Source organism: Equus caballus, chromosome 24 (genome assembly GCF_041296265.1).
Source record: "Equus caballus isolate H_3958 breed thoroughbred chromosome 24, TB-T2T, whole genome shotgun sequence".
Classification (NCBI taxonomy): Eukaryota; Metazoa; Chordata; class Mammalia; order Perissodactyla; family Equidae; genus Equus; species Equus caballus.
In genome coordinates, this window is record NC_091707.1 from 47,907,259 (window position 1) to 47,932,480 (window position 25,222).

The 25,222-nt window shown below is 36.9% G+C and overlaps 1 protein-coding gene across 4 annotated transcripts in view; it reads right to left on the reverse strand.

Annotated features, from left to right (window-relative positions):
- The window catches only part of TRIP11 (thyroid hormone receptor interactor 11), a 64,349-nt gene continuing 39,127 nt past the window's right edge, over window positions 1-25,222 (reverse strand). For 3 of the 4 annotated variants that reach the window (XM_005605407.4, XM_001494620.5, XM_070249777.1), the window contains 8 exons: window positions 23,868-24,031; window positions 22,947-23,050; window positions 18,838-18,937; window positions 8,382-8,463; window positions 7,406-7,520; window positions 6,810-6,926; window positions 5,522-5,666; window positions 1-3,424 (listed from right to left, as the gene is read on the reverse strand). In XM_005605407.4, coding sequence (XP_005605464.3) covers window positions 3,201-3,424; window positions 5,522-5,666; window positions 6,810-6,926; window positions 7,406-7,520; window positions 8,382-8,463; window positions 18,838-18,937; window positions 22,947-23,050; window positions 23,868-24,031 — 1,051 coding nt within the window. In that variant the 3' untranslated portion in view covers window positions 1-3,200. The remainder of the gene's footprint in view (window positions 3,425-5,521; window positions 5,667-6,809; window positions 6,927-7,405; window positions 7,521-8,381; window positions 8,464-18,837; window positions 18,938-22,946; window positions 23,051-23,867; window positions 24,032-25,222) is intronic. The other variant, XR_011432109.1, reaches the window with a different exon arrangement.

The window sequence follows — 25,222 nt, forward strand, 5'->3', positions numbered from 1 at the left end:
TTTGCTAAAAAATTTTTTTTATTGTGGATGAAGACATTGCCAACTTACATATATCATTTTTATTTGGAGTATTTTTTTTGCCTTGCAGTGCTCCTGAGAAATTCAGAAATGCATTGACGTTAGCTCTATAAAACATAACTCAATATTAAGGTTGGGTTGTAAATTTCCCACATTTAGATATGCCTCTAAAAATCAAAAGACAACTTATCCATTTTAAGTAGAGAAACCTTAATAAGTTAAAAAGTAAAGAGTGGCAAATAATCACAAATGTCAGAACAGTAAAAGTATCATTGCTTTTTCCATAGGAATATATAAAATAAATATCAGTTATACTTGATATTTACAAAATTAAAGATAAACTTTTTTGATGGAAGACACTTCAAATACGTTGATATATGAAAAAATTCATTAGCTTTAAATCAAATTCAAATGCTAAATTTGTTTGACACACAATTGCACTTTCTCAATAATTCCCATCAATCCCATCCCCTAAGATATAGTCTGTTTTTTTCCCACTTACTGATTAAGTATTTTGAGAATCTTTTTCCCTCTTTCAATTAACCTGGAGGCTTTATTTGGGGGGATATTCATATAATTGGCTGCTTTTAAGGAAGTCATTCCTTTTTCCCTATGTTTTCGCTGTTTAGTTTTGGTTTTGTTTCTTCTTTTCTTTTAAATCAATAATAGCAGGAACTAAAACTCAGACAACCCTATGATGCAGGATTATAATGAAGTCAAATCCCATGGCTGGATGGATTTTCTACTATAGTAGAGCAGTTGAAAACCATTAGGAATGTTGTCAAAACCTGTGGCCGTGAAGGCAAAATTCAACCACAAATTCTAGTGAGTTTATAGAGAAGTAAACAGTAAAACTACTGTAGTTACAATATTGCAGTAAAATTCCTGTTAGCAATGTCCTATTGCTAACATGAGAATTACATGCTTCATCACCATAGGGTTACTGAGATTCCTTGAGCAGATGGTTCATCTCCGACACAACTTAGTTTCAGAAAAGTAGATGAGTTCTGTCTGGTGTAGATCCACACACACTTAGCTTGCAGACCAGTGCGCTATAGTCTCAGTGCTGATACAGCTGAAACATGAGGTGCTGCAGCTTTAGGACGAGGCCACATACTCAGTTCCACAGCAGCCATGTAAGCTCATGCTGTGATGTCTGGATACGCAATCCACCCACAGGAGCTCCGAGACTTAGGTTCAACGACAGGGTGAGGGGGACAGGCTGTTTCGAGCAGGGAAGGAAATACTCACAACGTCATAAGAGGCATCTAAAATATGATGACATGCTACTTAAATACCCATCATACATCTCCTTTTCAAATTAAAACAGAAAGTTTTTCTGCTTGTTCTATTTCTTCAAAATGAAGGATCATGTCTTTTTTTAACTCAGAAACTTTTATTTCAGATGCTCCACACTGAAATGAAACTTCCATGGCAAGCAGCAAATAATTTAGGAAGGTCAAAGTATCTTCGAAAGGATCATATAAAACCTAAGAGTAATAATTTCATAGAGAAATACTGGGCAAAACGGACAGGAGGCAGTTCGACAGTTCTAATATAGAACTTGTATGACAACTTCCTCTAAAGTGTAGGAAATAACAATGGCAATATAAATAAATTAGCTAAGGAGACAGTGGATGTTCTGAAGCAGCAATGTCTCAGTTACTAAATTTTTCAGAAAAATTTTACCCATCAACACATAAAGACTTCCGGTCTTCTAAATACAGCAGAAAGCGCACAGTTAACCACGGCAAAGTTTACAAACACCCAGATTCAGCCCCGGCCGGAGGAGGCCTGTTGACATACTTGATCAGTATTATCACCACCTTCCCTTGTTTACACAGATGCTTCTATTTGAAAGGCATATTGAAATTTACAAAATTTGCAAGAAATGTCTTTAAATGTACAACTTCAACAATTAATACAAACATGAACATCCTGATATAATTAAGTTCCAAGTCAAGATTTTTATGACGTTTATAAAAAATTAAAGAAATACTCCCTTACTTTTAAGTTCCAAACACCTGGTGTTGGTGACGCTGAAGTGACTTCATCCCTCATGACCACGAAGACGAGAACGGATGACTTCTGACTTGACAACCTCTCGTATCAACACCTCAGAGAGAGGCAGGAGGCGTCGTGTACTGATATTGCTAATTATAGTCACATAAACGCAGCTGTACGATTTAACACTTACATGAGAGTTGTGTGCATGTGGGTGAGCAAACAGTTTTAAAATGGAACCTTTAGAAAGATACCTTAGCTCTTCAAACTAAATCACATATCTACAATATGTACTCAACAGTAAAAAAGAACAAACTACCGATGCACGCAACCATGTGGATGGATCTCAAGGGAATTAAGCTCAGTGAAAAAAGCCAATCTCAAAAGGTCACAGACTGTATGATTCCATTTATACAGCACTCTTGAAATGAGCAAGTTATAGCGCCGGAGAGCAGCGAGTGGTTGCCAGAGGCTGAGGAGGAGGGTAGGGAAGGAGGTGGCTATGATTATAAAGGGGGAGCACGAGGGGTCCTTGATGAAACTGTTCTGCAGCTGTGCTGCAGTGGTGGTCACATGGAGCTGCACATGTGACAAGACTGCATAGAAAGGAATACACACACATCCCACTTCAGGACACTACGACCTCCCAGGGACAACCTTGTTCTTGGCTTGTCCACACAAAATTCTCTGAAGATTACTATATGTTTCCGATCAATTTTCTGCACTATGCAGATAGGCCAGTACTATTTTCTTCCTCTTTTTGTTTTGTAAATCTCTTGATTATCTTTAAAAGATAAGCCACGTCTCTAGCTTAAAAGAGCTTGAAAATGAGAAAGAGCTGATATAGAGCTACTGGTACTTTTGTCTGTCTTTTTATTTTTCTTATTCTTGTAAATTAAGAGAAAAGATCAAATGTTTCTAACTTAAATTAGGTCTAATCAGAGAAGGAAAAAAGCAAACAGAGCAACCACCTCCTCCTGGGACACCTGCAATTTCTAAGAGTATTCAGAGTATTTTTTAAAAATTAAGATAAGAATATTTTTATTAAATTTAGAGAAAGTACAACTGAAAACAAACACATGACTGTTCCCAAAAGGCCACTTGTGATCAAGTACATCCACGTAGTGTTCACGTTTTCTTTAAAGTGCTCTGTGTGTCGTCTCTGCCTTGAGAAGCAGCTACTGCTGCTTGAGAAGCTCTTTCAGCACAACTCCAGCGCTGTTGTCCGGCAACACCGGCAAAGGAGTGAAGGTGGGCAGCACGTCTGAGATGGGTTTCAGAAGAAGATGCCCAGGCCCGCCAGGTCCAAGTCCAGCTGGGTTGATGAGAGGCACGGCCGCAGAGCGGGGCGCCAGGAACGGACTCACATCTGCCCTTCTACCTGACCTGGATGCGGCTGTATCTAAAGGATAAAATAGCAATTGTTTAGTCTCCTACATTTTTTTTAGTCAACGCTGTACATGCGTTTCAGGTTCCCAGATTTTGCCCCTAAATAAATTTAATTCAGATGCTGCTGGATTCTGGATCCGACAAGCAGGGTCTATGAACATAAAAGGGTGCGGGAGGATGAGACAGTAAGAGAGGAATGGGAGGAGGCAGGGAGAGATGATTATGTGTGTGTAGCTTATACCTTACCAAACACACTAATGTTGTTGTTCTGTATTTAAATACCAGTTACATAACTGATAAACCGCATTTACTACAGTAACAGCTTTTTAAAAGGCGCTTCCCATGTTACAAGGCAAACTCTCTACTCATCTGAAAGATGGACTTGAGAACTCGTTTCCCCCAAATAATTATGATGCTCATGAAAAGAACTGGCACCCATATGACATTGATAACAATCAGATTTCATATTAACTTACCCAAAGAAAAACCAATATATGGATTATATTACCAGATCATCTTTTAGACATTGAAAGGTTTGAAAACAATTCTTGATCAAATCATGTCTCCATAAAGTTAGCGGAACAATTGGTTTTTATCGGAACAGGTATTTGGTTTATGTCCTAATGCTGAGTGGATAAAATTCTGCTTTACTACCCAAGACCACCAACAACCTTACTGTTAAGAGTCAAGCAACCCCTTGAAGGTGCCCACTTTCTCAACGGGAAATTCAAATAAAAGAAGACTCTAAAACAAAGAGAGCAATGAGACAAATTCATCAAATTTACTCATCATCGATCTCGCCTAGGTCCCCAAGCTGCGCTTTCCTGTGAATGACAACTTCCCAAACTCTGGAAAAGCTTCTGGTGCTACTTAGCAGCACCCTCACCACACACTTCCAAATCCAGGGTTAAAGACTAAGCTTGCTTTTTTTCATGCAAACCCTATACCAACTCAGAACATCGCTGGCTTTTGTCTCTGATCAACACAAGTCAAGCTGCGCACAGGACTTGATAACTGAAGCTGGGGAGAGCAGGACAGAGGGCGGAGAGGGAAGAAGGGAAGGGTGGAGGGGCAGACCGTGTCGTAATGAATTCTGGAAGCCGCTTCAAGATGCCACAATCTAGTCTAACAAGAAAAGTTTTGTATAGTCTACGCCTGTTAGATAAAGTTAAGACTTTTCACTAAATTTAGCAGCCAAACCTTTTACCTAAACAACAAATTTTACCATTTTCTCCATCTATAAAAGTTCAGGAAAATAGAAATAATTTGTCTAAATGACTAAGGAAGTTCTTAAAATTTCAGAATATAAATTTTGTAACATTTTATCCAAATTTAAGTATCTGATATGTGATATAAACTTGAGTGTATAATAACAATACCTTTACAATCCAACTAGCAAACATGTTAATCCATATTAAAATATGAAGATTTCAGATAAAATAAAGAATCTATGGTCTAATGGATTATACTTCAATTTCAACTCAAGAAATTTTACTTAATACCAATATAGGGGATATGAGTATAAATAAGACCCTTACAACCCAGTGGGATAGAAAACTATGTACACATATTGCAGAACCACCAAACCATCTGCTTCCAGGCAGACCCTCACCACCTTCTTGGATGTCTAAGCCAGTTTACTGAACTGCTCTTATAAAGGTTATTAACATACCAAGGTTTGGTAACTGAGTGTAACACTTAGATATTCACAGTGAAAAAAATCTTTCTCTAACTATAAACTACACTTCTAACTCTGATTAGCAATAAGCACCACTAGTGAGAAAGGAAAACAGGTGACCAAGCAAAGGTTTACCAGTTCACCATTACTTCCAAGAATAATTCAAAGTGGCTTATGCAGAGAGAATAATTATTCTGAAACACAAAGGGAAAATATTTCATGTTGTTTAAATTAATCTAAGCCAATTAAATATCAGATTTCTATCGCTAAGAATATATGAAGTCAAAACCTAATGCCTTACTGGAATTTGGGAAGAAGTCACTGCACATTTTCAAAAACACTAAGAATTTCGTTAATATCACTGTAAAACATAATTATAAATTAAGCATTTGATTTTTTTAAATTATAGAAAAAATAAATATCTGGTTTTACCTTTAAAACTTTCTGGTACATTTGTATCTAGTTTTCTCCTTCCTGGTGAATCCAGAGGTTTCATATCATGAACAGAAAGCTTTGGTGGTGGAACAGATGGATGAGATTCCGTTTCCAGAAATTTTACAAAAAGTTCTGAAAAAGACTAAGAAGAAAATATTTGGGTTATATACGTCAGATTTTAAAATTATATTCAATACAACTAAAAAAATGTGCCAGCTGTTCTAATTAAATATTAAAAACTAATCATGCCATCTGAATCATTTCTTTATAAATAAGCTTTATGAACAATTTAAAACTGCTAGCACTTCAGTTACGTAGGTATCAATTAAAAACTTTAACAATTTAATCAATAATCTTTGATGACAACACTCATTACAAACCTTATGGTCAGAATTAGCCATCTGATAACAGATTTCTTGCCATCAATGGCACTTAAGATATCAAGTCTTAAATCATTTTAATAAGTGTTTACATAGACATAAAAAATTATATTGACAGAATACTAGTAGTAAACAGTCATATCTTTCTAAAGTAACAATCAATGAATATAGCATTTGCTACCAACAGTAGTATCAGATTAAAATAACATAATGTAGACCTTTCCTTTAAATTAAATTTCATGCCATCCAATTTAAAACAAGGTTTTATCTTTAATGAGCTCTGGGTAAGGCATCTATCCTCAGTTTCTTCTTTATTAAAATAAATAAAGAAAGAAATAAATGTCACGTTCTAACTTACTACTCAATTCAATTAACATTCATCTCAAGCTACTACACACCAGGCACTATGTTTTCGTGTTTATTAGAGGCCTCTTCCTACCAGAATGTAAGCTGGTTGACGGCAGGCACTTGTCTGTCTGCTTTGCTGCTGCATCCCCAGTGCCTGGGACAGTCTGGTACACAGCAAGTGCTCACTAAGTATTCATTAGCTCAATGACTAGGGAGATACACACACGGAGAAAACAGAGCCTGTCTTCAGGAATCTGATAATTTAGTCATAAGACAAACAAATGATCGTGTGCCTAGAGCAGCATGACCAAATACAAAGAAAGGAAGAGTTAATACCTTGAAAAATAAAAGTACCAGATAAATAAAATATATGAAATTAAATTATTAAAATTGGCTTATTATCTTTAAGCTAATCCCCTCTCAGGATCTCAGTTTCCACAACTCTAAAATGAAAGGGCTGTATAAAATAACCTAAAAAGGAAATCTGATTCTTTGCAAATGAATGCGATATACAATCACTTCACCATTCATACTCAGCAAGAAAAACCAGCTCTTACACTATTATATTGAGTCTGCTGATTTGGTCTCAGAGGTGTGTTGGGGACACTTTTTGATCCTCCGCCAAGCCAGCCAGTCATCCACCTGGTGACACCGCCCTGATCTTCATTCAACAACTGAAAGATTATTTTAAAACAGAAAAATATTATCAATACTAGAAAAGAAAAAATAAGAACAACTTTTATATGATTTCAGATGTAGTAAACCACACTTTTCAAGTGCAATTCCTAGTAAACGTTTCCTACTGACACAGGCTACAAATATGATGAAATGTATGTTTCCTACTGATAAAGGGTACAAACACAATGACAGGTCATCCCAAGCACTACTTTGAATAAAAGATGAGGACTGTCCTGTCTTAAAATTTCAGCATTCTGATATGAGAGGGGGCTTATAAGTTACAAAATATTTAAATTAATATACAAATTGGACAAATCCACTTCTTCATTATAGTATGAAATGACTCCATTTCCACATTATTGAGAAAACTGTATTCAGGAAAAGTTATATAATATAAAGTAAAAGAAAACAATTTTATATGATGGCACTATTTTAGTTATAAACGTATTCAGAATGTCTTTCACTGTTCAGTTACCTGATCCATTTCTTCCCTTTTGATATCCAAGATGCTTCCCATTAATCGTAATACTTCGTGACGCTTATTTTTTGGTGTGTGAAAATGTCCAATGAACAGGTTTCTCATTAGCACTCTAAGAAAATGAAGACAGAAGCAGCTCAAGCTAACTCAACAGTCATCCAAATATTCAGTATACCCAAACAATAAACACTAATCATATAAATATTTATACTTAAATGATAATTATAAAAAACACCAAACAATAAAATATTTTAAAGTAACTTTTAAAAAAATCTTGACAAGTCTAATTAAGAACATTTCAACAATGGATGCCACAGAAATACAAAAGAATATCTCAAACAACCCAAAATGTCTACCTTCTAAAACATCACTTAATAGCCACCCACTTTCTTCAAGTAAATACTCAACTGAGATGGTGCCTCGTTAGTATTCTCAGTGCCTGTCTGGGTTGACGTCTATCTTAAGGAGACACTTCAGATTTTTCCCTCCTTACTTAAAATGGTGATGATAGTTCTTGTGCTTAATAGTTATGCTTTTACTTCCCCATTCACATTTATCAATAATTTGCTAATAATATCTAAATCTTTAAAATATTAATGATATATTAGATATATACCTAGGCTTCAGACCTAATACATTTGAGCAAGATATGTTCATTTAAGGACAGTAAAGACAGCAAAAACGAACGCTAAGAATAAAGTGTTTATTTTCTAAGTACATCATATTGTGGTGATGTTTCAACTCTTCCACATGGTTTTGAGAAGAAGAATTTGAGTTGAGAAAGACCTATTAAAACCCAGACAAGAGAAGTTATTCTGCTGACCCCTCATTAAAACCACCTACACCTCATCACTACCTAAGAAAAAGAAAAGGCTTTTTAAAAACTTCATCACATATAAACATCTACATGTAGATGTTTTTGCCATAAAAGTAATCTCCATAAAACATATAAAAGTTAAAAGGCATAGCATACTTGTCCACTTTTCCTTCTGTGCTGTTTACCAAGTTCATCAGTTTCTTCTGTACCTCATCCAGCATTTCTTGTCGGAGCTGATCTGTTTAGAACATGTGAATAAAGACAGTCATTAACTGATTAAAACAGTCTAGATGAGCACATAATGAGAGTACATCTTTAGTGTGAATTGTGAATATATGCACTTATTCTAATCAGGAATATTCAATTACTTCCATCTCTTCTTTGGTTCAGGGAACTAGGCTCTCTGGTACAGAAATTACCTGGGGGTCAGAGTACACACTAATTCACATGGTTTAACCCCAATAAAGGAATCAACTCTCTAAGAGAAAATTTAAAAACCAAAAAAAGGTTTTCATTCTCTTCAGAAACTTAACAGTAAGGAAGAAATTTTCACCACTGCTTTCTTGCTGAAACATTTCCAGAGCCACTCTTTAATGGGAAGAAGTGGAAAGGACAATTTTAGATTTTCCTTTTTCCTGGCTGGACTCTGTTTCTTGGTGAAATGACTAAGAAGAGTTTCTAACACAACCATGGATGTAATTGTAGCAGCTCTAACACATGGTTCAGGATGTAGCTAAGAGGGCACAGTATTCTGGGGTAATAAATTGCCAAACACAATTCAGATCACTGGTTCTAACATACTAATCAAACTACTATAGGTTATGACTCATTTAGAAGGACGTTTGGACTATTTTATTTTGAAAGTCTATTTATTTAAACAGGAAGCAAAATCTGTAAAAGCTTGGTGGAAGAGTTGGAATTTGAGCAGTATTAAAGGTGAAGTCTAGAATCACAACAGGAGATATCAACCATGCCACACGGCCAGGGATTCCTAGACTAAAGAGCCCTCAGCCAGGCCCACGGGCTTTCCACCTGTCACCCCAGAGACGGACAGTTTTAGCCCAAGGAGATAATGAACTACAGGCTAGATTACGAGTCGGTTCTGAAAGAGATGAAGCAGAGGCTGCGCCAGCAGAGCCCTACTCTTCAAATCGAGACCACGCTCCCCAGACACCGTGGCCTTCCACAAATGTCCTCTGAGTTGTGCTGATTCTCCCAGGAGTAGCCAGATGCAAATTCCCTTATCAGATACGACTTGAAAATATGTTCTCCCATTCTGTGGGTTGTCATTTCACTTTCTTGATAGTATCCTTTGAAGTACAAGTTTTTAACTTCGATGAAGTCTAATTCATTTTTTCTTTTGTTGCTTGTGCTTTTAGTGTCATCCAAGAAACGACTGTCCAACTCAACATCACAAAGATTTACTCCTATGTTTTCTTCTAAGAGTCTTATAGTGTTAACTCTAAAATGAAGGTCTATGATCCATTTTGAGTTAATTTTTGTGCATGGTCTGAAATAGAGGTCCAACTTCATTCTTATGCAAGTGGATATCCAGTTGTTCCAGCACCATATGTTGAAAAAACTATTCTTTTGGCACCCTTGTTGAAATTCAATTGACCATAAATGTATGGTTGATTTCTAGACTCTCAATTCCCACTGCAAGACTTCTGCAAATGTTTTTTTCTTCTGCCTGGAAAGCTCTTTTCCATTGGCACTGCCTATTAACTCCTATTCACTCTTCATGTCTCAGTTCCCAGGTCACTTCCTCAAAGAAGTTTTCTCTGAACCTTACAGATTAGGCCAGGTCCATCTGCTTTATGTTTTCATTCTGTCTGTACAATACCTAAAATTCTGATTTACAGTACTAAATGTATATACAAAATGTCCGGTTTAACTGTGTGCAGTAGCTTGTGGTTTTTCTAAATTGCAAAAATCTAAATTGCAAAATGTAATTCATATAATATGCTAACTTTACCAAAATAGAGATGGTTGCCATAACCATATTATAAAAGCAAGGTTTGTGTTCGGAAAATCTACTACAAACATTTCCTTTCCTGTCTTTCCAGTAAGGAATTTAAACTTGGACATTAAAAAAAGAAAGAAAGGGAGAGAACAAGACTATTATTAAAGTCTAAGTAAGTAGGACATTTTAGATTCTTAATAGGCACATGTATACCGAACGCATGGTGCTCTCTGGGCTTTTTCTAGTACTACATTCTGAATGCAAATAGAACTCTGAACTATTCAGAGGAAGAACAGCAAGTAAGTTAATTTCTTGTCGAGGTTCTGAATTAACCATTCCACTCTCACGAGCTAAAGTAGGACCCAGAGTAAAGAGGGGGACAGTTTTCTCTTTCATCTTCCCCTACTACCCCCCAAAGCTCTAGAAAGGAAGCAGAGAAACAGAGGTCAAACTTACCCCACCCCTACCTTCTCCTTCTCTGAGATTTCCCTTCTTCTATCTACTTTTTTCTAAAATTAATGATGTTTTATATTGATTACATGTCAAAATGATAATATTCCAGATATACTGGGGTATATAAAATATTATTAAAATTAATTTCACCTGTATCTTTTTACTTTTGTAACGTGGCCACTAACAACATTTAAATGATACACATGGCTTGCATTCTGTTTTCTTCTTTGTTGTTTTTTTTTTTTTTTTAAAGATTTTATTTCTCCTTTTTCTCCCAAAGCCCCCCGGTACATATTTGTATATTCTTTGTTGTGGGTCCTTCTAGTTGCGGCACGTGGGACGCCGCCTCAGTGTGGCTTGACGAGTGGTGCCATGTGCGCCCAGGATCCGAACCAGCGAAATGCTCAGCTGCTGAAGCCGAGCGCGCAAACTTAACCACTCGGCCACAGGGCCAGCCCCAGCTTGCATTCTGTTTTTATTGGATAGGATGGCTTTGGAGCATCACCAGAATATAACCACACTATATTGCCTCTTACTAAAAAAAGAGACAAAGCCGAATGACAAATAGACATCTTCAGAGTAAAATGTACAAAGCAAAGAGTTGATTCTGATAAAAATTATTTTAATAAAATAAATTGGAAAAACTTAATTTTGCTCTGTGAAAAACTGATCAAGAAATGTCTTAAAGTTCAAGTCAAAAATATTTTCTTGATGAAAACTCATTAATATTGGTATAATTTTGATTAAAATCTGTGTTCTGAAAGTTAGGGTCAAAACATCCTTAAGGCCAAAATAACAGGGTAAAATTTCTTAAACTCACTATCAGAATACAAGTCAGTCCTGAGATAATGTGACAGAGAACTGGTAACTCTGCATATCCTTGCAGGCATGCAGAGAGCAATTCCAAATTCAAACAGTAATTTAAAGGTATTCTGATATTTGAGTCTAGAAAAAAGCCCTCAGAATTTGGGGTAAGGGATTGGAAGGGTGGTATTAACTAGGAAAGGTTTAGAAAAGAAAAGAAAGTCAAATACCAACTTCAAAGGTGCCTCCAGACTCTCTCTTTCCCTGGGCGCCCTTCGTCTCCTCCCATCAGAGATTCTGAACACCTCGCCACAAACCCTGAACGCTAATTCAAACCGCAGTTTGAAATCAGAACTGTATTTATATGGGCAGGCAAAACACATTTATATGGACAATCAATTCAGGTTATTCAGAAATGGGTTTTTAGCCAAATACAATATCCCTGTGAAATAATTTAACATGCCAAAGTAATTCTTTGAAAGTTACAAAAAAAAAAAAGGCAGGGGCAGGGGGTTACACTTTTAAAGCTGAACAATAAAGCATCTGAGATTTACTCTCGTTTAGGGGGAGATTTACTCTGAATATACGACATCCCCAAGCCTGCCATATCATAGCCTCTTTGTTGTAATGCCTAGAGGTGGCCCCATGGTCTTTATCACTTGATTTAAAATGAAAACTGAACATAAAACGTAATTGACTACAACAAATCAGCCCACCATCATTTTACATTTTACTTGTGATTAGTAACACTGCACTCTACACTGCCTTCCGAGAACATCATGAAATTAGGTCACACTCCTTACAAAGCCATTTGGCTATTTCATGACTAAGCTCTCTTGGACAAGATTCAGTCAGGTTGAAGAGTCACCTGACTGAGAAAAGGAACGTGGCTGGAACAGCACTGGAGAGTCAGAAGGCCTGCATAGGAATCATGGTCCTGTCACAAGACCTGGACATGAATCACGGTCCTGTTACCAGGCCAGACTTTGTTGTCTATTTTGCAAAAGAAGCATGCTTTTCTTAAAGGATTTTGAGAGAATCTACTGAGTAATTAAATGTGACCTTTCTCAAGAGCAAAGTGCCGTAAAAAGCATTAGTATTCATTCATCTGATTTCTTAAAATAACTAAAGAGTTCATCTTTGAACCTAGCCCTAACCAATATCAATAATATGTATCACTTTGGTTATCATTAACAGTGATCATTTTCCCTCCATTTGTCTGATCTGTCACTTTACAAACCAAGGCAAGTCAACAGAAGGAAGAAAAAAACATTAGAAAGATGATTTCACTTATAGATGTCAGTAAATAAACTGGATCTAGTGTCTTACCTGCACTGGATACCTTAAAAAAATATTTAAATCTGATATATTAAATCTAATACAAGGAAACGTGGACTCTTCATTTAGTTAAACATAATCAAAGCAAAAGCTACAAATTAGATGGTCTTTTTATTACAGAATTTCAACTTACACAAGATCACTTTCATTATAACAACAAATAACATTTTTTTAAAGGCATCTTATATTTATTTAGATTTGAAGTTAAGACATATTAGCACCTGCTGTCTTGTAACTCAATTCTGTTCATCCATATCAGACACAGAATTTTAAGGTCTAGAGTACATGGTAAATGCTTTCTTGTTCCACAATTATAATTATTAATTGCTGAAAAGTAATTTTTGAAATTCCACTTCCTAGCAATGAACTCACAGGAAAAGAATTTTATTAATTTGATATAACCTCATTAATTCGAATTTCACTAGATCAGAATCTGTGATTAAACTGAAATAGCAACGCTGAGGTCTACTGGGTTATTTGTATACTTAAATTAGAGTTACTAAGTGCATTTGAAAGAGATGTTATATAAACATTTTTAACGTAATCAGATCAAATTTATTTTCCCCCTCCTCCCTCAATTCTTTAGTATGAATTCAAATCATTTGTACCGCAGTTTTCCATATCAAAACAAAAATTTTTTAAAAGACTAAATCTTGTGAGTCAAGTTACATATTTAACTTTTATAGGTTCACTCAGACCAGCCATATCCCAAAAGAAAACACTGCAATTTTGTCAGTGAAAAGTAAAATCATTATAATAATTTTGCTACTTACTGAACAGCATCATCACTATAGAAAATATACTATACAAAAAGTTTTCTAGGCTGCAGACTGAACCTCAACTCATTTCTGAAAGTTCCCTGTTGCACATCAGCACACACTAAATTTGGCCCAAAGAAATCTTTTGTTCAGCCCACAAAGGGTTTTTAGAAAAATTGTGTCACATTAAAAAATTGGAATATTTCATATAAAAGTCTACATTTCCAGTGTCCCTCGAAAGATCTGAAGAGTTGGCAACACTGGGCTCGCCTTCCTGCTTGGCAAGCGTTGTGTGTGGAGCTGAGAATTTCCTGCCCCGTAAGAAACTCTCCAATTCACCAGAGTGTCAGTCCTATTTGCTCTTTTATATTGTCATTTGGGCCCCAGTTCACAATTTGTGGTTGTGATCCATACCTATAGTTTCATTTCGCCACATAGCAAGCCACTTCCACCTCTGCGTTCCCTTTGGTTATTACTTGTCCCCAGATCTTCACCAGTTTCCACATTATACCACATAGTCATACGAATTGCTCCCTCTGTCTAGAATGCTCTTCCCCAACTCCCTGCCTGCTTAGCTGGACCTATCCACCAGTTGAGTGAGGTCAAGCATACCGTTCACTAGTCTGTTCCACCCTTCCATACCACTGTCACCAATTCATTGCATGGAAGTGATTGCGTGTAGTCCTCCTCTTTGGGCCTGACTGCAGGCCTCCTCAAAGTAGGACCTTGTCCCCTATCTTTGGACCACCACTGCCTATTTCAGTGCTTGGTACACAGCAGAAAGAAATACATTTTTGACAAAGAATGATTGATTTTTCTCTGGGAAGGGAGAATATCTGGGAAGAAGAGAACACAGGACAAAAAGAACAAATGATTTATGTTCTGAATTACTCATCCATACGAGGGAAAATACACAAAAAACATTAACTCAAAACATTCTCATCTCTACATAATTTACTTTTTCCTTTATACTTAGAAGAATTAATAAAACACACATTTAAAATCATAACCATTAAGTTTAAAAGGGCTTAATTATTTACCTAATTGATACAAACGTTTTTGTTAACTGAAATTTTGGCATTGTCTAGTATACCCAGATGTTTATATCATCACAAATAATTTTTTAACCATTTATGGCAATTCAGAAAACTGCATCTGGTATTTCTTATATGTTTCCTCTAAAATCACCACTTCTGCCAAAAACATCTATAAAGAAATCCCTCAAAAGGTTTGGGTAACAAAGCGTCTGGGAATGTATTTGGCCTATGTTCAACAGGACATTATATGTTTTCTTGTATAAATCATGTCCTGGAAAACAGAATGTCTTTATTAAAATAAAAACTCTACCATCCAGCACCATAAAAGTAGTTCCATGAAAAACATTTTAAACTTCTTTTATATTCATAGTTTTAAAACATGTTTTTATGCTTCATATTACAGTAGGTTTACTGGGGCTCATTTTATATGTTCTTCTAGATTTTCTTTAAAAAAACACTCTACGGAAATTTTCCATTCTCAACTCATAGAAGATTTTTAAAAGAGCACCAAACCTTCTTAAGAAAAAGAAAATAATAGTTATGGGGCCCTTTAAGACACAGCTATAAAATGGCAGACACACCAAAAGATTTTCCCAAAGCTAGAATCTAAACTTGTATTGTTTATGAAAACTTTTTTTTTTTGCATACCATAAAATTCACCACCCTTTTGAATAACAGTTATCAAAACAAGAACTACTTTGTGCTATTTCAATTTTATCCAATCATTTTCATTTAAACAGGAATTTATCTCCAGGATGATGGTAGAGAACAAGCAGTAAAGGAAGGAAAATGTCAAATTTGGCCATAAATATAGCAAGACAACACATCTTTTACCAGTTCAGCTGTAGCTGAGGTTCCCATAGGCGTGTATTTTCCCATGAATGACACTTCCATAGAAATTCTGAACTCTGATCAACTCAGTTAAGGAAAGACACTGTCCTGTCTGCCCCATAGAGGACTGAGTTTGAAAAATCAATGAAATATAGGATGGCACGTGAAACAAGTCTTTGGAACTACGCTGAAAAAGAACACTTCCAGGTAAAACGTTGAGAGAACAACTCTGAAAAGGAAGGGTAGCAGTAACTCTTCCACCCGCCAACATCATCTACTAAAATAGGGGGCCTGTAGGATCTTAGGGTTTCCTTTCATTGTTACTTTCCCATGGGAGGGTAGTGATGAGGAGAAAGGAAAGAAAGAGAGATGGTGTAGGGAGGGTTCTTACATTTTCGGGGTGAAATCCTACTACTGGTTTAGGGCTCCGCTCCATTCCTTTCCTCCATGGAATGCCCTTGACCCTAATGGGCTTGTTGGGGAACTAAATATGCACTGTGTTATGACCACTGTCTTAAACTGTGAACCTATGGTGTATCCATGTGATCTTACGTCCTTAACTAAGCTCCCTGTAAAAAAGGATCCTATCTAGTATCTCACATAGCATCTAACAGGAAGCCAAGTAGCTGGTTCTCCTTAAATACTTAATGCCTGATAAGGTATCTTCATACTTTTCATACAAGGCATGTAAATTTCCTGAACCCATAACCACAGTTGTACATTCAGGACACTAAAAATTATGTACTCTAAGAATGATCGAAATCATCAATAATCTACTGTTTTAAAACTGGTGTTTATACACAACATAGCTCCCTTTTCATATGTTCGACCAGACTGAATCATTTAATCTCTGGTGGCAACGACAGAATCAAGCATTGCAAATAAAATGCCACTTTTTTAAGTGAGTTTCCTAATATTGTTTAACTGTTGAAACTGCGTATCAACTAATCATCAGTCTACAGATGCTCAGAAATAAAACAATACTTTGCTTCTATAATTCAAGTCTCCATGTACTTTCGGGCAACAAAAGCCAATCTGTCTTTTTCAAAATTGTTTCTCCTGGCAAATATTTTCGCTGTCTGGCCAAGTTTTGTGTTAAAAATAAAGTACAGTATTACAACATCAATCAACATTTAAAGTACTTAATGATCTATGAAAGAAAATATACAGTGATTCGCTTGAAGCAACCAAGCCAATCAAAGTTTTATTTATATTACCAAATCAAGAGTGCAACTTTGAGAAAATAAAATCACATTTGTGTTTAGAAATACAAAAGCAATATTAAGCACTTAGCTAAGACGAGAAAACAGCTTGTTAAGAAGAGCCGTAAACGGCAAGAATGACTTAAAGACAGGACAGAGCTAACTGGCTCCTGACTCCCCTTCCTGTCTGTGCAGCACTGGCCTCTCGCCTGCCCTTTCAAAGACCAGTTGTATAAGCATAATTTGAGCCTTTTCTGTAGCTAATATTGACTCCACAAAATGAGTTCCAGGTTGTTATACATTTATAATGAATATTAATTATACTTTATTACATGAATAGAGACCTAGGCCACCTAAGCCTTGTCATTTATAGTCAAAACCTGAAAATATTCTACCTCTGGGCATTTAACTGGGTGGGTGCCTGCACAAAAACTAAGTAGTGCAGGAACTCTGATAATGTCTATCAACTACGATAAGTCACAGAACTTTTTATCTTACCATCATCTACTGGGAATGACTCAGGCAGATGTCTAAAAGGGGATGTGGCCTTAAATATTATAGAAGCTTGACAAACAGCACGGAATTGTCACAGACCAATGAGCTGGTTCAGAATACTGCCTTTTCACCTCCATTAGCCTAGCCCTACCCTAAGATATCAATTCTTTGGCTAATTCCTTGGGTGCATATCTCCTCTGGGTTGCCCATATGTATTCCAGATAATGCAGTAGCTGCATTCGCCTTCAACCTAACTAGACTGTTTTCCCAATAAATATTGCCTCCAGGCAGGGGCAACCATTTCAACATTTGGGGCACAACACAGAGGATACTGCCCTATCTTCTAAGGAGATGGTGACATACAGAACAAAATACAAGTCAGACTATAAATAACCATTTTCCTGACAGGAAGAAACATAGTAACGTGGAATGACTGTGAGCTTTGGCCAAGAGTAAAAAATCAGAGTTCAAAACTCAGTTTCCTTAACTTGTAAAATGGAACTAGTACCACCTACTTTAGAGTTGCTTGTGAAGAGCAAATGAAATAAGAGAAGACTAAATAATACAATATATGTTATATAAAACGATACTCAACAGATAATCATGTCCTTCCTGCCCATTTCCAGCTGCTCTGCTGGATTTAGAGTTCTCAGGCTGACCAAGTCTTACCAATTGAACAGCGGACTTTCAGTTGGGCAGTAATTTGCCTCAGAGTCAAGTCATCGTGAGGACAACCACCTCACATGATCTACCTTACTGTTTCTGTATTCCTAAAACTCTCTTACCTCCTGTCTCCTGCTAGATTTAGGCCAACTTACTTTGGCTTGTCTTTTGGTATCCACGCTTCAGTAGTTCTTGTCTACTTGCGTCCAAGTCACTGTTTCTGGTGTCTGACAGTAACTCTGCTGTGCCATCGCCTTCTACTTTTGCCTGTTTCTTATTTTATGTTGGTGGTACTCCTAATTCCTTAATTACGTACCTTGGTGTTACTGTGCCTAACACAGACACCTAAAGTTGCTATATTTCTAGGTTCCATTATCACCTTTCCGATAACCCCAAATCATTACCTACTAAATGCAGCCCTAGAATAGCTTCAACTTCCTGGGGACCCTTAAATCAGAGATTAAATGAGGACATGCCATCTCTGTCAGCTGCTAGATTCAACACAGCACTAGGAACCACCTGATTGTCTGAGGCCTCACTGAAAATACGAAGCACAGGACTCACCTTAAGGAATTGACAGGGCTTATGAGATACCTTACAAGGATCAAAAACTACACAATGAGTGCCTGTATGTACAGCACTATCTATAATCATAAAGAGCTAGTTACACCCAGATATTCATTCCACAGAAAGTTACTCTTTTACTTGAGAATACTGCCTTCTTTAACACTTCAGATGGCTTTAGGTAGGACAAACACGGATTGATCAGGGAGAAGTCATAACCATAATAAGTCAGGTCAGTCCCCCTTGAAGGTCAACACGGTGACAGCCAACACAACTGGACTGCCTCAATATCCAGGAAAACTAACTGGACAGCCAGGGCCAAATTATGACTCTGGTTTCACTGGGACCATATTCAAATTGAAGCAAACTAGTCATGGGAGATGGAAGTGGGAGTCACATACCAATGCAAGTTGGATCACTCAGCTGAACCAGCACATGAGGGAAACCACGTTTCATTCAACACTAGTGTTGTAGGAAAAAAGAAGGGAAAGAATAAAAACCTACTTTGTTTTTTAAGTTCTTCGATTTGCTCTTCCTTTAAATCTAACTGTTCTGTAAGTCTTGATGCTGAATCCAATGCAGCATTTGCTTCATCCAAACTCTCCTGAGGAAGGAAAGCTCATTAAAAAGTGGCATACAAAAATTATTTCATAAACTCTAGGGCTGGAAGACATCTTAGGGTCAATCAACTCTTTTCTTTTCTGCTGAAGAAGCTGTACTTCTGTGACCTTGGCAAGTTCACAAAACTAACAAGTATCAAAGAGAGAACCCACACTTCACAACAGAAAACTGTCTTTTTTAGAGGAACTACATGAAAAAAACGATGCTACTAAAAGACAGCATGGTGACAAAAGTAAAAAAAGTGAGAATAAAAACTACAAACAGCAGAGATAGAAAGCCAAAATATAGGAACAAATGTTCTTCCTAATTTTTGTAAGTCTGATGGGTATATAAAGTTACGTTTCATTATTAGTTTTTTATTTCCCTAACTACTAGTGAGTTTGAGCATTTGTTCATGTTTACAGGGCAGCTGGATCTTCTCTTCTGTGAAAACCTCTCTTTGCATATCTTGCCCGTTTTCCTATTGAGCTTTCTCTTGTCAGTTTGTAAGAGCACCTTATATAGTAGACATAAACCCTTTGTCAGCTACAAATATTATTTGCCAGATCTGCCATTTGTCTATTGCCTGTAAAATATCTCTTGCCACGTAAAAGTGTTTAAATTGTATATAATCAAACACGTCCTACTTTGCTTTTTATAGCTTCTTGAGTTTTAGACTTAGTTAGGCTCCTCCTTGCCACTAGACTATTCACGTGGTCTTCTACATTTTCTCACAAGATATTTTTTTTTTTAATATTCACATCTTTAAAATACTGTTTCTCCATGGAAGTGCTTCTGGCATTTTGGCCCCTGCCCACTAAATGCCGGAAGACCCATCCAGTCACTGTAACCACCAGAAACAGTCCCAGATTTCCAACACCACCCCCGGTTGAGAATCCTTGCTTCAATACAACTGAAATTCACTTTTATATATGGTGTAAGATATGGGTCCAGTTTTACTTTTTTCCATACAGAGAGCCAGTGGTGCCAACATAACTTATTAGATAATCTATCGTTGTTCCCATTAAATGAAATTTGTTTAATTTAGGATTTAGTTTTAAATTCTGAAATATATCATGGGCTCTATTTCTGGATTCTCCTTCTGTTCCACTCATCTAGTCAACATGGTGCTGATTTATGGCTCTATTTTGATATTTAGTAGGCAAGTCCCTCCTCACTGTTGTTCTTTCACACAATTTTCTTGGCTGTTCTAGAGTATTCACCCACGGAAATTTTAGGTCAAGTTTTAACATCTTGAATCAGAGTGTGACAGCTTTTCGGATGTACCATCTTAGGCTCTACTTCACAGTTATTCAATCAAACATAATCTAGACGTTGCTGTGAATATTCTGCAAATGTGATCAAAGCCCATGATGAGTTGAATTTAAGGAAGTCACATTATCCTGGATAATCACGGTGGGCCTGACTGAACCAGTTCAAAATCCTGAAAGCAAGGCTGAGGCTGCTCCAAATAGAGAAGAAATTCCTTCTCTGGACAGCAACTTTGGCCCCTGCCCATGAGTTCCAGCCTGCTTGTGATTTTCCTTCCTGACCCCCCGTGGACAACAGCTTTGGCCTACGCCCGTGAATTCCAGTCTGCCTGTGATGTGATCTTCCCATTTTGACGGCCAGCCCTATGAATTTCAGACTTGCTTAGCCAGCCCCCACAATCATGTTGCCAGTCCCTTGTAATGAATCTCATAGGTATCCATATATATCATATCTATCAATGTGGGTGTTGGGGGGTGTGTGTGTGTGTGTGTGTGAAGAACCTACTAGTTCGGCTTCTCAAGTTGAACCCTGACTGATACAGAGAAGTAGTGAAACAAAAAATTTTAAATAAAAAATTTAATATTCAAAATCCACAAAACTAAATTTACTGTAAAGGAAATTAAATAAACTTTCAAACGATTTTTTTTTTTTTTTGCTGAGGAAAATTTGCCCTGAGCTAACATCTGCTGCCAGTCTTCCTCTTTTTTCGCTTGAGGAAGTTTAGCCCTGAGCTATCACCTGTGCCAGTCTTTCTCTATTTTATAAGTGGGATGCTGCCACAGCATGACTGATGAGTGGTGTGGGTTCGTGCCTGGGATCCAAACCTGTGAACCTGGGCCACCGAAGTGGAGCATGCAGAACTTAACCACTATACCACAGGGATGGCCCCTCAAATGATTTTTTTAACCTCACAGCATTTATATTTAAGAGATCATTAACGCTTAAAACTACACTAAGACTTTTTTGAAAATTAACATTTAGATTTCATTATTCTTTCTACTATTTGTTTTTTATTTTATTAACTTCAGCCTTTATCTTTACTAATTCTCTCAGTTTCTTCTCATTTAGTTTGTTCTTTTTCTAAATATGCTACATTTTTACTAAAAAAAAAAAAAATAAAGTTACTTTTAAAAGAAGACCTGGACTTTTACCAGTATAAGAGACTAGATACTCTGGTCCCATTGGAAACACTGAAAGTGTTGGATAAAATGTCTTTTGAAATGTTATTAGTGAGCTGACCAGAAAGCAAGCACAAATGGTCAATAAACATACTGCAAGGTGCTTGATCTCATTAGTAGTCAGAGAAATGCAAATTAAAACCATAAGTAGATAGCCCTTCCCACTTACCACATTGACAAAACCTTTAAAAGTTCTGATAATGCCAGTGTTGCCAAGGACGTAGAACAAGAACTCTTAGGCACCACTGGTAAGAGTGAATTAGCACAACTGCTTTAGAAAACAATCTGCCATCATCTAATACAGTTTAAAGTACCCATCTATATCCCATCACTTCGCAATTCTAATTAACACATACCCGAAAGAAACTCTTACACACGTGCACCAGGAGACATAAACAAGGAGGTTCACAACCACATTTTTTGTACAGCAGATAATGGAAACGTCCATTATCAGTAAAATGAGGAAATAAATTATATATTCATGCAATGAATACAGCAGTGAAAATAATGAACTTTCTATACACAGTGACACACAGCAACATGGCTGAAACTCATAAAGATAAGAATATTCAGCAAAAAAAGCAAGTCTCAGAGAATTACTCAATTTACATACAGTTCAAAATTCCATTCATAGAGAGTTTAAAACTATGCGAAACCAAAGAATGTATTGTTGGGAGATGTAAATCTATGTAACAAAACCATACAGGAAAATAAGGGGATGACCAACATAAAATTCTGGAATAGTGGTTATCTGTGAGGTAGTAAGGAGAGCCAGAGGTGCAGAAGGGTGCAGAAGGAACTTCAAAGGACGACATATTATTTCTCATACTGGGTGGGGAATACGTGGGTATTCTTATATTTATATGTATTGTCTAAATATTATTTTGCAGCCACTCAATATTTAATAAAAATTTCAAGCTTTAAAGGAAATATGCCTTCACTTATTTGGAATAGTAACACTCCTGAATAGCATATTCACCACTAATGACAAGTAAATAAATTTTATTATTTTCCACGAGCTATTGCCAGTCTACTTACAACTTAGAAAAGTTTATCCTAAATCTAAAAGCAAGTCACTTTGGTGTCATATCTCTTCACGGGGGTTCGTTTTATTTACATCTTTTACATAATTTTTGTAGGTATGAAATATAGCATAGTAATAAAAAGAAAAATATTTTAAAGGATTACACCACCAAAGAGAAAGACTTAACGGGATAATATACATTGAAATGTGAAATAAAGTGCCCAATATACTTTGTTGAAAAGACAAAATTGTAAAGTTAAAATTGTAGGTTAATTTTTTTTTTCAGCGATCTCTAAAATACCCATCTGTGCTAAAAAATTTACATGTCCCCCATCTCACATGTGCTGTGTCTACTCTCAACTCTACGTCGCTGAGGGAAATCCTGAGCATCTCGTCCTGCCCCAGCAGAGGGTACAGAGCAGCCACTCAAACAATATCTAACAAATTAATTGTTCAGGAGATTATTTCCAAGACAAAGATTCTACAAGTAATTGTTTCATGAATAATAAAATTTATAAGAGAAAATTATTTCGACCAACCTGTAATGAAACTAATTTTCCTTCCAGATTTTCTGCCTTTTTCTTCCATTCAGCTACAAGTTGTTTGTGCTTTTCTAGCTCGGCAGAATACATAGCTTTTTCCTCTAAAGAGGAAAAGAAAGTTACATCAGTATTTTGCAATTGTGTGATAAAATCAGAACTTTAAACCACCTGAAATTTTAATAATTCAACAAAAATAGTTCAAATGTCTCAACAAGAAAATTATATAGGCCGTAGTGATCACGGTAACTGCAGTGAAAGTAATGAGGTCAGCTTCGCCTGCCTAAAGCCTTCTCCATCTCCTCCAGCTTGCAAACTCTGCCCTCCCTTCAGAACTCCACTCGCATATTTCCTCTTTGGCAAAGCTTTCTCTATGGCCTCGCACCATACTACCTTGAGCACATGTCCAGAAAGTATTTCTCTGTCTCCAGAAAAGTATTTCCACCAGGACTAGAAAATGTAGTTACCTCAAAGTAGAGATGAACAATTATGAACAATTAACCAACATTTCAAAGGATAGCAATTACTGATGAGTAACTCTTTCAAGTGGCTTGAACCTCTAACCAATCTCAAAACATGACCACCTTTGCTACGCGTGCGCCCCCTCTCCTTTGCATCCTCTCTTCACCACGTGATCACCCAGCCTACGTCACCCTTAAACTTTCCCAGCTCTCACCTCAACTGGTTATGCTATAACAGGAAAACAAAGTTTTGATGATTACTGTACACAGTTTATGTTCCCTAGTCTTAAGTGTTAAAGGAGTCTAAATTAACTTATTGATGCTGCCTAACCTTTCCCCATACAAGTGAGTAACCTTTCAAAGGTTTCCCCAGGCCTAATCTAAAATAGCACTCAAATAAGCCAAAATTCCCAATAACAAAGCAATTTTTCTCCACTGCGAGACTGCCCACCCCACTTACCTTGTTGGAAATGCTCTAGGACCATCTGCAGGTTGGAGAGTGAGAGCGCATACTGCTTTACCTGTTCCCGGGAGACCGAGAGCTGCCCGGCAGCCTCATCCCTTTGCTTGGAGACTGTATTCAACTGCTCCTGCAATGACTCTACCTGCAAACTGGCCTGATGGCTTCAGACAAAGAGAATACAAGTCAAACCGTTTCTATTTAGAGACTTCAACAAGATGGAATGCTGTCCCTACATTTCATTGCATTAAATGCAAGTGAGGTTTCAAAGTATTTAAGCACTTTAACAAGATGAAACCTCTTCCCTATGTTTTACCATTTTAATCATTGCTAAGTGTTCAGTTCAGTCGCATTAAGTACATTCACACTGTTTACTACCATCGCTGCCATCCCTCTCCAGAACTTTTCTAGTCTTCCCAAGCTGAACCCCACACCCATTAAACAGTAACTCCCCCTTCCCCCAGCAACCTCCATTCTACTCTCTGTCTCTAGGAATTTGACCTTCCCCACATCTTAGTGCATTAAATTCAAGTTAGATTTCAAAGAACCTTGAAGAGTTCCTCTGATCTTTGTTCTCCTTGTTTTTTGTAACTCAATCATCCTTCCTGTGAAAGTGACTGAACAAATAGCAGTCACTGCAATGACAAAACTGGGCTAAAAAAGAAACATCAGCATAAGAAAAACTTACAAATAGCCTGGAACTTTCGTGTTTCCAGACTAAACCTCTAAGATGTACTTTATCATAAAATTGCAAGTTGTAAGGGACCTTGGAAGTCATTTTGTCTAGCTTCCAACCCAACAAGCAACGGACTCTACGACACCTCCGTGCTTTTGACACTTGAAATCATGGTGAACTCACAACTTCGAAAGGCTATCCCACTGATTAACTGCTCTGATTACTAGTTAATTATCTTTTACTATCATCCTTTTTTCCTGCTTACATTAACTATTATAACCGCTACACCTACTCCAAATAATAAATCAGAGATCCCTCAGGGATTTATATAGCGCCTATGCAGGCTTATGTCACTGATGCACTTCCTTAATGTATACTGATTACACACAAAATACTGCAATAGCCTTTGCTGGGATTTTAATGTCCAGTTAAATTGTTACTCAAAAGCAACCCATTAAAGCCCATTAAGAGCAACTTACTTTGAAGAAACTTTACCCAACAGCACCCTCTTGTGGAAAGAGCAGTAAACTGATAATCAGGAGACAGCTCTGCCCTCAAATGTCCCTGGACTTGATTCAACTTTGCTGGTTAGCAAATCACTCAAAGGGTGATTGTAAGGATGAAATCAGCTGTGACGTCACTCAAAAAGTTAATAAATACCAGGTGTTACTATTGTTAA